Raw genomic sequence first — 15,352 nt, forward strand, 5'->3', positions numbered from 1 at the left:
GATAGATGGGGTCCAACCACTGGAGAGTGCTCTCCTTTGAAAAACCGTAAACCTGGGATCCATAATCAAACTGTGACTGGACAAGTGTATGATAATGTGGAGCAAGGAACATCAATCAGAAAACATTCCAGTAGCACTTATAAGTGCATATTTATTGTTTTGGGAAATTACAACGTAAACTGTATAGATAAATTTTTACTTTTAGTATTTGCTTCCAAAATATATTTCCATTATAATTTCCAATTATTACTACCAATATAATTTCTGAATGCCAATCTGGATAATCATCTTGGCATGTTCAATGAATCAGCAGACAAGGAATTCCAAAGAAAAATTTGCACATATTTTGTTTGCCAACCTGATAAAAATATTGCTATGCCTCAATGACTCACCTGCTTGAAAGCAACATAGTGAACTTGTGCTTTGGAACTGACACCATTAATGCACAAGTTATAGTCAGAACTTTGTTACTACTCCCAGAAATATACACACGAAGAAATTTCTGATACAGATCAAGAAAGGGATTAATGGCTTTCCTATTAATGTGGTTAACAATATTAAGATTGATGCAGCCAGCATGCTAGCATGTGCAAAACCTAGAAGTAACATCTCTAACAGAGAATAATGCCTTACTGAAACTCAGAAAAGGAAAAAAAATAATAATAAAAAAAATGAATAAAATAAAAATAAATAATCATAAATAGATAAAGATAATGCAGCTGTTGTTCTCAACACCAGTCAAATTACACGTAAAAAAAAAAAGCCACCCCACTAAAATACAGGTCCACCTATTGTCAGTTAAATTATGGAATTTAAGAATTAATGAATTCTTAAATTCCTCTCCAACACACAGATCAAAACCATTCACTGACTAAAAATGGCACCTCTTGATCGAAGTTGCCACCAAATGAAAACCTTACAGTGTAACACTCTCCAGTTATGTGGAGTGCCAAAAATTCATAAAGAAAAGGCACCATTATGCTCAATTGTAGAAACTGGTCCTACATTTCGTAAAAGTTCTCTCCCTTCCCCACATTAATGGCAACATCCCTTCTCACATAAAGCACTATGCCCACTTTAAGTACAGTACAGGACCTCGCTTTCTGCACTACTGGCTAGTGGTCAGTTGATATCTCATTATTTGCTTTTCAACTTAAATTTCATTTTGACCTAATCTAAGCTGAATTTTTTTTCCTAATATCTTCATGAACTCAGGCTACTTCATGTAGCAAGGCAATTTCTCCAGACAAATAGAGAATGTAGCTATGGGTCATACCTTCCTTAGCTTAAAGTTGCATTGGGGGAGAGGGAGAGTAATAGCCTAGGGTTTCAATTATTTGTAAGAGGATTTATTTGCAAGCTGACTAGTAGATGACCGCAGTTTGTCTTACATGCTAAGCAATATAAAGAGTACTTTGTTGGTTACTTGAAAGTATAATGAAATTCAATGAAAGATAAATTTTAGCCCATCTGACTTTCAGCTTTCTAAAAATTCTCATTAGGATCTGGCTATTTACTGGGATAAAAAAGGTTACTTGCTACTTCTTCAAACAGTCAAAATACATTAGGTTCTCTCTCTTTTAAGACAAAGACTAACTTAGTCAATTTTGTAAATAAATTGCTGTGTTTATCTTTTAATATAGTTTATAATGTGAATAAGCCTGGTTCAGATATTAATGACTTTGTGATTGCCAACCACACACAACTTTTTTTTTTAAAGCAAGAAATTAAATTTCGTACAACATTTTTCACAGCTGCAGAGTAGTTTTCAAATTATGTAATAGATAAATTTGAAATTTATCAATCAAAACTTACCTTAAGTGCAACAAGAAATTTTGTTTTCTTTTCCCTAGCAAGATAAACGTTACCAAATTTACCCTTTCCAAGAGGTCTACCAATTTCAAAATCATGTAATGTCCACTTCTTCCTAAATGAAATTGTAACAAATAATTTAGCTTTAATCCACCAAAATTAAAAATTTGTAAAATAAAATAAATATGACAGAATTGAACATTAAAAGTATATTCTAATTTATACGGCAATCAGGAGATATAAGGTATATACTGTCAATATTCTGAGTGACTTTTCTACTTGATTTTAAAATAGTGATAAAATGATCTAAGGACCTTTTAATAAATATAATAAAGTAGCCAGCAGACTAATCTTTTTCTTGTCCCAAAAAAGTAGTTTGTCAAATTTTATTACAATGCTAAGATGGATGATGGTCAAAGTACAGCATATAATTTTAAATTTTATCATTCAGGATACCATAAAGAATAGTAGTAATCATACTGCATTTAAGGCCAGATACTCATTCCAAGTACAAACTCCATCTCAGGTACTGGTTGTATACTATTCTTTGTGAAATGATTATAAGTATATGGCACATGAACCACTTGGGGTGATAGTTGACTCACTATAACAAACTACCTTGAGATCCTGAATGAAGCCCATTGGCATAATGCTAATAATATAAAAGAAAATATACTATGGCAAATTATTCACTATAATAAGCATTCTCTGGTCCACAAGTTTGCTATATGAGAATAGACTGTAATATGATGATATAAAAATAAATAAAATGAAAATTATTATCATGCATACAGATAAATATCCTTATTGAGGGCAAACAGCATTTCTACAGGCCTGGTAGTCAAGTGCAAGGTCTTGGAAAATCCACATGGCAGCTAAAGCTTTTCACCCATCCTGAATTAATGACTAAGTCAAATAATTTTATAATATCAGGAAGAAAGTCATTATAAAGTAATTCAATCATATCTGTCAGAGGAATATTTGTAAAGAGTGAGATCAAAACTTGCTAAAAGATCTGTGAGTTCTAAGGATGATCCTAAAATTGTATTCTTAAAATCTATTAATATTTTTAAAAATAAGCAATTAATCGCTTATAATAAAACTAAGCAATTAAAACATTAACAAGTTTCATAAGTCATAAGACTTACATCATCAGGGGTACTGGTACATAAGTTTTACACAACAAAAGCCTATTAAAAATTAATTTCACATATTAGATGTTTTTGATAACTTCACAACTGTTAAATATAATTGATAAACCAGAATATGAATGATAAATTCGTTATGCGTCTTGGAACATTGCTGGTTGTTGCTATCAGGTTCTGTGGTATCACGCATGTTATATCCTAGGTCCGTGGGAGTTAAATTTCTGATGAAAGCAGACCATACTTGATGTACAATTAAGCATTGTTTTTTATTGCATTGTGTAGGGATCCTAAGCATTTGCAAGGCTTCTTTAAATTTTCTTGTAAAACTGATTTATGCTCTCTTTTTTTTTGACATCTTTTACATGTTCAGACATGTGGATCTCTATCTCTCCCAACCTTCCTGTCTGACCTACATAAATGCCACAAGAGCAATGAATCTAATAGACATCTGGTTTTTTCATGGGGTAATATTGAGGTTTTGGTGGATGTAGGAATCTTGATTTTTTTTTCAAGGTAAAAAACCAATTTTACGTTGTACTCACAGAGCAATGCAGCCACTTTGTCTTTGACATTCTTGAAATCTTGTTTAAGTAAGGGAGTTGCAGATGTATTAAGAATTTTTCCGATCGTCTTTGGTTCAAAACTATTAAGTATGAGATTCTGTTTGAGGCAGTAGGAATTTCAAGAATGTAATCACTTTGTCAAGAATTTGACATCAAGAATGTCAAAGATGTCACACCTGAGAGAGAGAATCTCATCATAAGTGAATTGATTTTTAAAAATATAATTTAAAAAAATATAAATTGATCATATAAAAATTGATTTTATATGATCTAATCTGTTTAAGATATGGTATCTATCACTTGTACTTAAATGATTATTGCATATACTGCCTTGTTTCATTTAATTTTTACTTTCACAAAAACTCTGTACTCTATTATAGGTGTTTTACACTTCAGCATGGACTAGTTTGATAGGTTTCTTCAAATCAATGTTTTTAATGTTACAAATAATCATGTGCATGTATAACAATTAGAAAGAAAATAAATTTACAGATTTCATAATACACTGTTGTCCAAAAGCTAAAAACAAACTACATTTTTATATGTATATGAAAAAATTCTCATGACTACAGCGAAATGTGGACATTAATTTATTGCCAGCATACTAATAAATTATATTACACAAAAAATGTGTTATAAATTTTGTACAAATTAAATTCCAATATATTTTTGCCAAAAATTACAAATTTCCTAAGGATGTAATTAAGGAATGTACAGTGCTTACAGAAAACTATGTGAAGAAACATTTCAGTATAGAATATGTCCATCCAGAACTGCAATGCAGCTCCCACAATGCCATACCATGCTTAGCACCAAGTGATTCAGGAAAACTGGCCAACTCTTCCTTGAGAGCAGCAATGCATCTCCCTATTGCATTCCAAACATGTACTATGGGGTTGAGATCTGGGGAGTGTACTGGCCACTCAATTTGATTAATATCCTCGGTTTCCAGAAATATCTCCAATGCTTGTGTACAATGTAGTTTGGCATTGTCATGCATAAAAATGAATTCTTTGCCTACAGCATCACAGAACAATCAAACATAACATTGAAGAACTTTTTTTTGTTGCAATATCGTTCACCAGTCATAGTTCCTTTTTCCAATACTTGTAGCTCGGTGATCATTAAGCATAATGCCTCCCCACACCATACCCAAGCACCATGAACATTTAAAGAACATTCTCGTTGATGGTAAGCAGAACCACTTTCACACCACATCAAGTGTTATCTAGAATTGGAGGATAGACTAAAATGACTTCTCTCTAAAGGGTACATAAGCCCACTAGTGTATTGTCCAATTTTTATAGAGATTCCATGCACTTTTGCTTGAATGGAGCCAACTTGCAAGCTGACCTCCTGTGGTGATTAGCAGGGAGTCAAATCAATAAATTAAATTATTGGCCAATGTACAATCTTGGGATGTTGCTGCTGTTCAGAAGTTGCAAATTCTTCATGCCTGTCTACTTCATCTCTACGGTCTCCCTAAAGTTCACAAAGATGGCTGGCTATCCACTACACCTACTAGTGGACTGGAATGGCTTTTCCACTTGCAAAAACATCTTTGTCATCTTCGGAATATCACAGAACATATTAGTTATTATTATAAAACAGCCTAGACTACAAAATGAAAATTATAGATCTAGATCTGTCTAACAATGAAATTATGATTGCTTTTGATGTCTTCCTATTCACCAACATCCAAATACAAGAGACACTTCAATTTTTGCAATCCGATTTTTGGAAGATATCATTAGCTTATTTAAATTTACTATCAATTGCAGGCTATTTTATATGCCGTAAGAAGTTGTTCATATAGACTGAAAGAACATCATAAAATATTATTACCAGAATCACTTATATTTAATTTGAATATCTTTATTTGTAAAATTTTTGAATAGGTTTCATAGACAATTTTTAGTCAACACAATTAGAGGAAAAAACAATTCCATTGAAAGCATGTGAATTTATGTGCACTCCAGATAAATCACAGTGCACATATCCACCGCAGAACAGCTCCATCTGCATTAATGTATATATCCAAAATAAATTACAATAAAATAATTTAGTTAATAAATTATTTTTAAACATAAAGAAAAAATTAATTACAAATTAGAGAATACATGAATGGTGAGCAGTCAGTATAATTTCCCCAACTGAGAAAGTTTTAGGCAATTGTTTTTGTTCAGGTTTGGATTGTGAACTTCACAGCTTTACTTGCGCAGTCTTTCCAAAACTTGTGTGAAACTTTTGGTTTTATTCCAATGAATCCTGTGTTTTGTAGGTAATGCTTGGCTTGCTAAACCAGATTTGTTGAATTCTTTAAGTGAAATGCATTCCTGATGTTTTTCAAGATGAATTTGTGCAGAATGACCAGTTTATCCATAATAAACTAAAGTTACAATTGCAGGGGATTCTCCAGGATAAGAAAGAGGAGGATATTTGTCTTTCAGTGAGATAAGGAAGGTATTGAGTTTGCAAACTGGATGGAAAGATAAGTTAATTTGTCGAAGTGTCTTGATTTTTTCCTGAAAGTCCTTTCACAAATGGAATACAAATTCTGCTAATTTCTTCTTGAGGCAAGTTAAGATGACAGCCATAATTATTATTTTTTCAATAGTTTTTGTATTATAACCATTAGAGATAAAGGTAGTTAAGAAACAGTTCTTTGTTTAGAAGAGAATCTGTAGAACATATTTTATGAGCTTTGTCAACCAAAGATTTGATTACACCAAATTTCCAAGGGTGATGAGGTCAGTTAGAATAAATTATTTACTAGTATGAGTTGGTTTTCTATATACTGAGGATGGTTGATATAAAATGAGAATATCTAGAAAAGGAAGACAGCTGTTATCTTCTATTGCCAGGGAAATTAGATTCTTGGGTTTACTGAATTAATTTTTTCAATAAATTCACGAAGATCAGACAACAAAATTGATGGTTTAGGAGAAAAAAACGTTCAGAATATGTTGTTCAAAATGTTCCATAAAGTAATTAACTACAGTTTGGGAAAGCAGAGAACTCATTGTCTCTGTACAGTTTGCTCTGGCAGCTAAAGCTTTTCGCCTATTCTGAATTAATGACTAAGTCAAATAATTTTATAATATCAGGAAGAAAGTCATAAAGTAATTCAATCATATCTGTCAGAGGAATATTTGTAAAGAGTGAGATCAAAACTTACTAAAAGATCTGTGAGTTCTAAGGATGATCCTAAAATTTTATTCTTTAAATCTATTAATATTTTTATGAAGGAAACAGAATTTACAGTAAATGCAGAAAGAAGATTAGATATTTTAACAATTTATACGTTACACATCCTATGCAGTTCACAACAGAGTTTAATGGTACATTTCCTTTATGAAGTTTAGGAAAGCCATACAGTCTTGTAGCATGATGAAAAACTATCCCAAGAATGAACTTCGTCCAAGAGGCCGATAAGTTTAATGCTTTATGATTGAGTTGGGTCTCTCTCAATGCGTCTATACATAGAATGATCTTGAATTAGAAGATTAAGTTTTTCTAAAATAATTGCTCTCTCTTATGAACTACAACTACATAATCTTTGTGAGCCTTAGTAATAATAATAATCATTATTAAATTCCAGACATGCACCCTCAAGGGATGTATAGGATATTATCATAGTACTAAATGAAGAACTTACATCATTACTAACTTCTTATCAATAATTTTCCTCCAAATCAATCTGTTATCTGTCAAGATTCCAAAATCACCAGATCTTATATTTCTGTCTTTTAAGGCACTTTTAACTGTGTCAATCTACCCATATCTTGGTCTTCCTCTGGGTCTTTTCCTGCTAAACCGGCAGAGAACACTTGTTTTGCTAATCTTTCCTCTCTCATTCTGTTTAAGTGACCATACCACCTGAGATTAGATCTGCAAACACAATTATTTAAAAAACAATTATTAAAGAAGGATATTACTAATATCCTTCTTTTTGAATATGACATTGCCATTGATATAATCTTTTCACACCCCCTAATCTTTCTCAGGACTCTCATATCTGTGTTCTCTAGTCTTTGGTCAAGTGTTTTATTTCTAGCCCAGCTCTCAGATACACAAGTTAAAATTGATTTGAACACTGTCTTGTATATAGCGAAATTTAGTGTTTTTACTTATTTCTCTCTTACTCCATATAAATTTATTCGGTTGACTTCCTACTGTACCAGCTTTGTTGATTCTGTAGTCTAGTTCCATATTTAATTTACTGTCTTCAATAAAAATTGTGTCTAAGTAGCTGAAATGTTTTACTTGTTCTATAGGTTCTCCATTCACTATGCAGTTCATATTTTCAATGCTTCTGCCTGTTTTCATTGTCTATCTTGTTATTGCTGATTTTCATACCAAAATTTTACAAGTTATTCGATTCAGTCTACATTATCTGCATAAAGTAAAGACCTGAGATTAACATCTCCAGTTTTTGATATTGGGTTTAATACCACTTTCCTTCATAATGTGATCTATAGATAATGAATAACAGAGGGGATAATGTACATCCCTGTCTGACACCAGATTTAATATCAAACCATCATGCACTTCCTTCAATTCTAACTGCTGACTTACAACTCAAATAAAGACCAATTATTGCTTGATATAATGCCCATTGATACCATATAATCGATTCAGTCTATATAACATTTTGAATAGCTTTTCTCTTGGCACCTTGTCATATGACTTTTGCAGGTCTACAAAACTTAAATACAGATCTTTGTTATATTCCAGTGATTTCTCAACTATTTGTCGTGAAGTGAAAATCTGATCCTAATAGCCTCTTTTTGGCCTGAATCCAGTTTGTTCTTCACCGAGCTTCGCTTCCACAATCCTTCTCAACCATTTCTAAATTATACTTGCATAAACAGGAACAATTAGCAAATCTTACCAGGAACACTCAGTAGAGAAATACCTCTGTAATACCCACATTGTTTTATTTCCCATTGTGTATATGGGTACTATGAGAGCTCTCTACTCTAATCATCTGGAATTCATCCCTCTGTCCAGGCCTTCTGAACTATGCAGTACAGAAGTATTATTATTACTATGCAGTACCACTACAAGACTTTTATACTTTCACACTTCAGCATTTCTGGTCGATCTACTTATCTACTTTCATTTTACACAAATTATGGACTCTACAACCGTGTTATAAATAATTATTTTAATTTCCAGTCAGTTAATCAAAACAGAAACATGAATCTTCAACTTGCCGTGGTGATTGCACCGCTTATGCGTCGAATCTCCATGAATCATCAGAATCCTTTAGTGTTACACAGTGATCGGCATTCATTTTACACTAAGTAAAATGAATGCTGATCACCATGTAATACTAAAGGAAAGAATATCATATTCTGACAGACTTTCCACATTTCAAGCTTTTGATGGCTTTTTCTACTTCAAGCATGGATATGTATTCCTGATTGCATGCCTTTTGAATGTTTTTTTTTTTTTTTTACCATTGTGCTACAACTGCTCGTTTTATTTAGCAATTTTTTCGAAGTGATTACGCTGCACATAAAGGATACCATTTTCTCCAGTTTTCATGCCACCTTTATTATCGCTAATTCCTTTTACAGCACTCTTTCCTCAATTTCTGAGCTTTTTCAACAACCTCTAGAGTACCAAAAGGCCAAAACATCAAAGGATTTGTAACCTCTAGAATATTTTGCCATTTTTCTAATATTCATTTTCTATTCTTTAAAAAGGTACCTGTGGCATGATTATAAATAATAAATTACACGATAACCACAGTAATTAACTTTAATGAAATGAAAGTGTACATTTTTGCACTGAAACTAAGTACATCAGTGTGTAGAAACAGCAATCAAAGGAACCAGTTTAAGACTATTTAAATATGAACGGCTTTTCAAAGAAAGTTGCAAAGCCCTTTTACATCGGCCAAATCTGAATCGGAACGACTGTCTCTCTCTCTCCCCCCCAAAAGTTTGGGAAATTCTTATTTTATGTAACCATCAAAAATAGTTGTTTAATAATATTTAAAATATTAATACTAATTTCTAGTATGCGGAAACAGTTTTTAATTGGTGAACCACCGACTGCTGTATATATATATATATATATATATACTTTGTAATCTGGTTCCTTTGATTGCTTGTTTCAAGAACACACTGATGATGTACTGTTAGTTTCAATATGAAATATCTGTACTTTCATTTCATTAAAAGTTAATTATTGTGGTTATCATGTAATTTATTATTTATAATCATGGGGACTTACTTATTATCCCCTCAACCGCTGACATAAGCTCCCACATCATATTGGGAACAAATTTCTTAGAAAGATATCAGTTCTCCTGTGATTTTTTTAAAAGGGAAGTATGCATAATGGGCAGGAAACTAAGTATCAGAACAAATGGCAATTATATGCATAATAGAACATAGAGGCAGAGAGAAAGGTTTCATGTACCTGAGAAAGGATTTGCCCCAAATAAAGTGGTGCTGTCTGTAACTGAACCAACTGTGGAGAATAGTAATACACAGTCTGTTATGCCTTATCTACCAAAATCAAAATGTAATACTGATGAACATTCTCAACAACTAATAGCCAAACCTGAATCTGAAGTTATTAATAAGAAACAAACAACAGTTGAGGTAAATTGCAGCAGGGTGACTAGTCTATATAACAGAACTAGGACAAAAGAAACAAATTACCAAAATGATAGACAACTGAGGATAAAAGTTAGTAACAGAGAACAGAACTTCTACCGTGAAAGGACAATATCACATTATAAGTGTAGCAATCAGAATTCTCCTTATGATAAAAACAACAAGAACTCAAGTGGAGAGATGCAGAAAAGCATATACAACTGTAATAAAATATCCAATTATATTCAAACTAAGTGTTACTTAAGATCTTGGAAGGGAGATAAGAAGTCAATTTTCTCCACTTGTGAGTCTAGTGTGAAAAATTTTTCTTTAACGAAAAATTTTTCAAAGGAAGAGTAAGCCTTTGTTGGATTCTGATTATGTAGATATTAGAGTAATTATTATTTGCTTCAGAATCCAACATGATCTTCCATCACAAAGGCTACATTTGTAAATATTATTTAATGTAAATAACTTAAATTATAATTTGATATCATGTAATTACCTTAATTATATCTAATATTTAATTGTTTAATCAAAGATATGTGTTAATAGTAATAAGATTCTGTATTAAATATTATTAAGCTATTTTATTTATTGTTATGTCAATATTATAAGAACTTGTATTTGTAATTAAACTACGCATTTATTGAAATGCAAATATTCTATTTATTCTTGTTTGTGAAAGTTTAACGTTATGTAATAACTGAATGTAGTGGTATAACCTTATGTAATGCGAAAATGTTTACGTTTATTTGTTGTCATGGAAACACGTGAAATAAACGAGCGCGAGTGAAGGAGAGCGTGGGCTAAATAAGAAGAGAAAATATATACGTAGTAGGGGAGTCGGAATGGAATTTTGGAACTAAAAGGTAGCAAGGAGATAAACTAGAGAAGTAGAAGTAAATAAAAGGTTCTTAAGGGTAGGAGTTGAGTGGATATTTTTTTTTATAAGTGAGCAAGGATGAAGTGAATTTTATAGTTAGTTGAAAGTGAAGCCAGCAGTAATAATGAAAAGGAAATTAATACTACAATCGGATAAAATAAAAAGCTGGATGTTTAAGGAAGAATTCTGAATGAACCTGGCTATTCTAGAATTGTGGTTTATTTCCTATTTGCCCTAAAAAGAACCTCACGGTGTTTAATTAGTTTATGAGTGGTAACGACGATAGTTGAAGTACCCTGTAATTGAAGTCTAGAATTCTGAAGTGCATTTGATAGTGCTTTAAGTATAACCATGGATAAGTCTTGTAAATGTGTTTTTATTAAGTAAGATAAATAAGTTCCAAAGGTTTGCTCACAACATAATTGATGTATTAGGAACTATTTCCGGTAAGGTTTATCATAGTGTATTATTACTATGCTTGAAGAATTGTGTGTTAATTACGCTATGCTTAATGCTACTTTAACTGCAGAAACTCTTTGTGAATGAGAGTTGGAGATAAGAATTGTTTGAAAGATATTTTCAGCTATTAGTGCTTGTAATATTTTGAACTTATAGCATGACTGAGAATTGTGTGAAAACTGACTAGATTGGATGTTCTATTATATTAATTTAAGTGTAGAAATTTTGTAACCCAGAAGCTGAGAAAGTGCATATGAAGACTTAGAAGATTGTGCTAATGTGATTAACTTGACTTAATGTTTGACTTGTTTCTGCTATAAAAATTAGAAGTAATATTTATGTATGTGTTATGTAACCTATATTAAATGTTTCATTTGTTAATCTAACTATTGTATTTGCCTGAATTTCTTTTTACTGCACCGTTCACAAAAATTCGAATCTAGCGGGAATCCCAGAAAGAAAATAAATACTTTGGCCTAAATGAATGAAAGGACTGCTAACTAACTATGAATTGATCCTGCTATTTTATATAGACTAATCTAAAGATAGAGTGGCACAGTATAATAGAAATTTCTCTACCCTTAGATTAGTGATCAATTTACAATTAGTTTTCTTTTATTTATGAAAGTGACTTTTAACAAGATGGCGGATTAGAACACAACATGAGGAGAACAACGTCACGACAAATGGTGCAGTTGGCAGGATTTGATTTCACTAAAATATATTGTAATATTAATTATTAAAATTTGTAATAGTAAAGGAATTTGAAGGTAAATTGAGTGAATCAAGTGAATTGGTTATAAACTGGAATCAGGTAAAGATAAAGGTTTGTTTAAAAAAAAAAAAAAAAAAAAAAAAAAAAATTGTATTACTTAAATTATCATTATCATCATCATCAAATTCCTGCCATGTACCCTCAAGGGGTGTACAGGATATGATAGTACTACATGAAAAAAATTACATCATCACCAAAATATAGAATATAAATATATTACTTAAATTAGTAATTCATTAATCACTATGGCTGTTACATCTAGTTCTGAAATGGATGATAGTGAATTCTTTTGTACGGTGAACCCACAACAGGTTTTTCCCCAATTTTCAGGTGAAGAATCAGATGATGTACTATTTTTTTTTTACCTATGTTGAAAAACTTAGAGAAATAGCAAATTGGACTGACCTTCAATTGCTAGTTTTAATCAGAAGTAAATTAGTAGGTAAGGCAAAGACATTCTTATATGCTTCTCCAATTCTCAAGGATACATTTGATTATCAAATATTTAAGGACAATCTTATTTCTCAGTTCTCAAAATTAAGAAGTATTGGCCCAAATTTATGGAAGTTATAGAGAGTCTTACAAAAAAGATAAAGAAACTGTTACTGATTTTCACAATCGTTTATTGACACTAGCCAGCAGTTTAAATGTGACTAATGAGGATAAACCACACTTAGATTGGGCTGTATTCCAACAATTTAGACAAGGTGTTAGGCAAGAATTAAGAGAAACAGCCTATAAGAAGAAAATTTCCACTTTAGAAGAGTGTCTCAAAAGTGTCAAGGAAAAAGAACAAATGTTAGGAGACCTTTATCCCTCATTCAGTGTAGGTCTTGTAAATGTTGTAAATAAGACTGGTTGTTCCTTGAACTAATCTGAAGTTGAAAAGAATAATAAGGAAGAGGAGAAAAGAAAAGATACTGGAGCAAGTCCTATTAGTGTTAGTCACATGACTGTGAATGAAGATCAAATCAACAAGAAGTTGATGGAAGATGTACAGAGCTTAATTCACCAGGAAGTAAATAGGTTAAATCAGCCAATAATGGATAGTCTTAATGAGGCTGTGAGACAATTATCAGCTATTACTTTGAAGTCTCAAGAAAACCAAAACCCCACAACTGATAAAATTAACAATAAAAACAACAAACAAATTTATTTTCCCCAAATAAATTTGTTCCCAATATGATGTGGGAGCTTATGTCAGTGGTTGAGGGGACTTACTTATCATCCCCTCAACCGCTGACATAAGCTCTCACATCATATTGGGAACAAATTTCTTAGAAAGATATCAGTTCTCCTGTGATTTTTTTAAAAGGGAAGTATGCCTAATGGGCAGGAAACTAAGTGTCAGAACAAATGGCAATTATATGCATAATAGAACAAGGAGGCAGAGAGAAAGGTTTCATGTACCTGAGAAAGGATTTGCCCCAAATAAAACAACTAATTGCAAATTGATCACTGATCCAAAAGTAGGGAAATTTATATTTACACTGCACCACCCTATTTTCAGATTAGTCTATATAAAATAGTGGGATCAATTCTTAATTAGTTAGCAGTCTCATTTATATAGGCCGAATTATTTAATTTTCACACGGGGCTCCCGCAAGATTCGAATATTTATGAACGGTGCAATAAAAAGGAACTCAGGCAAACACAATATTTAAATTAACAAACAAAACATTTAATATATGGTTATATAACAAATACATGAATTCCACTTCTAAATATGACAACTCAGTCAAGTTAGTACATCAGGTCAAGTCATTCATATTAATTCAATCTCCCAAACTTTCACATACAAATTCACAGTTTCAGAATCAAAGTTTCTTTACTCAATTTATTACAATAGAATTTCTTATTTAATCAGTTTCCATGTATCTCTCAGCTACGCTCTATGATTAACTCATAACAGGCACTAATCATGGTGGATATCATTTCAATGTAACTATATTTTCAACTCTCAGCCTCGATGATATGCTACAGTTAATGTTAGAAACAGCGCAACGGAACTAATACTCAAATCTTCATACACCAAAATAAACTAATGACTGTCCTTACCAGAAATAATCTTCAGTACTTCCAATATTTTGTGAGCACACTTTCAAATTATATTTATTACACTTGCGAAATACATTTATAAGAATTCTCCAAGGTTATAACTAAAACATTATTAATCGCGCTTTATAACTCCAGACAACAACTATACGGTACATTAATTATTCTTGTTTATCACTCTTCAACTAGTTAAACTCCGTACAATTCTTTTTATGGTAGTATAGAAATAAGTCTTAATTCTAGACTGACTGGATTTATTCAGAATTCTTCATTGAATGTCCAGTTCTCTAATTATCTGATTACGGCATTAATTTCCTTTTATTACCACTGATGATTTTGCTTTCAGCCAACTATAAGATTCACTTCATCTTTGCTCACTTACTGTTTCCATGAATTTCTGCCCTTGAGAACTTTTATTTACCTTCACCTCTCTTGCTTGTACCCTTCCTTCTTCCCGCTTCAAAATCCAAAACTCCTCTACTTCTTTTTTATCGTTTTTTCTTTCTCCTCCAGTTAACGAAGCTCACACTCTGTTCCACTCGCGCTCGCGTACTTCATGCGTTTCCATGACAACCAATAAACGTAAACATTTGCATTAACGTTACATAATGCTATACCACTACATTGAGTTAATGAAAAACAATAAATAAAATGTTAGAGTTACTTAATCAACTTTTTCATTCCGTTTATAAATAACAATAAAAAAATTTACGTTACAACATATATATAAGCTACATTAAATTATACACATAATTGTTCAATTAAATAATAGTTGATTAAATTCAGAATCAATACATAAATAATAATTCTTAAATAAAAGAATAATAAACAACTTTTATACAAGTTATGATTAATATATGATATACAATGTTAAATGTGAATGAAAAACAAAACATACAGAATAATTTCATTCACAGTTTAACATAGGCTCATCCTTTCCTTGAAAAATTTTTCTTTTAAGAAAAATTTTTCACATAAGTTCTTTTCAGGAGGAATTAATCTACATAATTCCTTTTCTATTCCTTAAGTAATACCTAGTT

The 15,352-nt window shown here is 31.6% G+C and overlaps 1 protein-coding gene across 2 annotated transcripts in view; it reads right to left on the reverse strand.

Moving 5' to 3' along the window:
• Positions 1-15,352, reverse strand: part of LOC150103208 (aurora kinase C-like) — a 121,881-nt gene that overhangs the window by 77,985 nt on the left and 28,544 nt on the right. For both annotated transcript variants that reach the window (XM_090398523.1, XM_090398522.1), the window contains exon 4: positions 1,816-1,927. In XM_090398523.1, coding sequence (XP_090254649.1) covers positions 1,816-1,927 — 112 coding nt within the window. The remainder of the gene's footprint in view (positions 1-1,815; positions 1,928-15,352) is intronic.

Source organism: Typopeltis vanoorti, chromosome 9, assembly GCF_054136105.1.
Source record: "Typopeltis vanoorti isolate ZY-2024b chromosome 9, IOZ_Tvanoo_1.0, whole genome shotgun sequence".
In the NCBI taxonomy this organism is placed as follows: domain Eukaryota; kingdom Metazoa; phylum Arthropoda; class Arachnida; order Uropygi; family Thelyphonidae; genus Typopeltis; species Typopeltis vanoorti.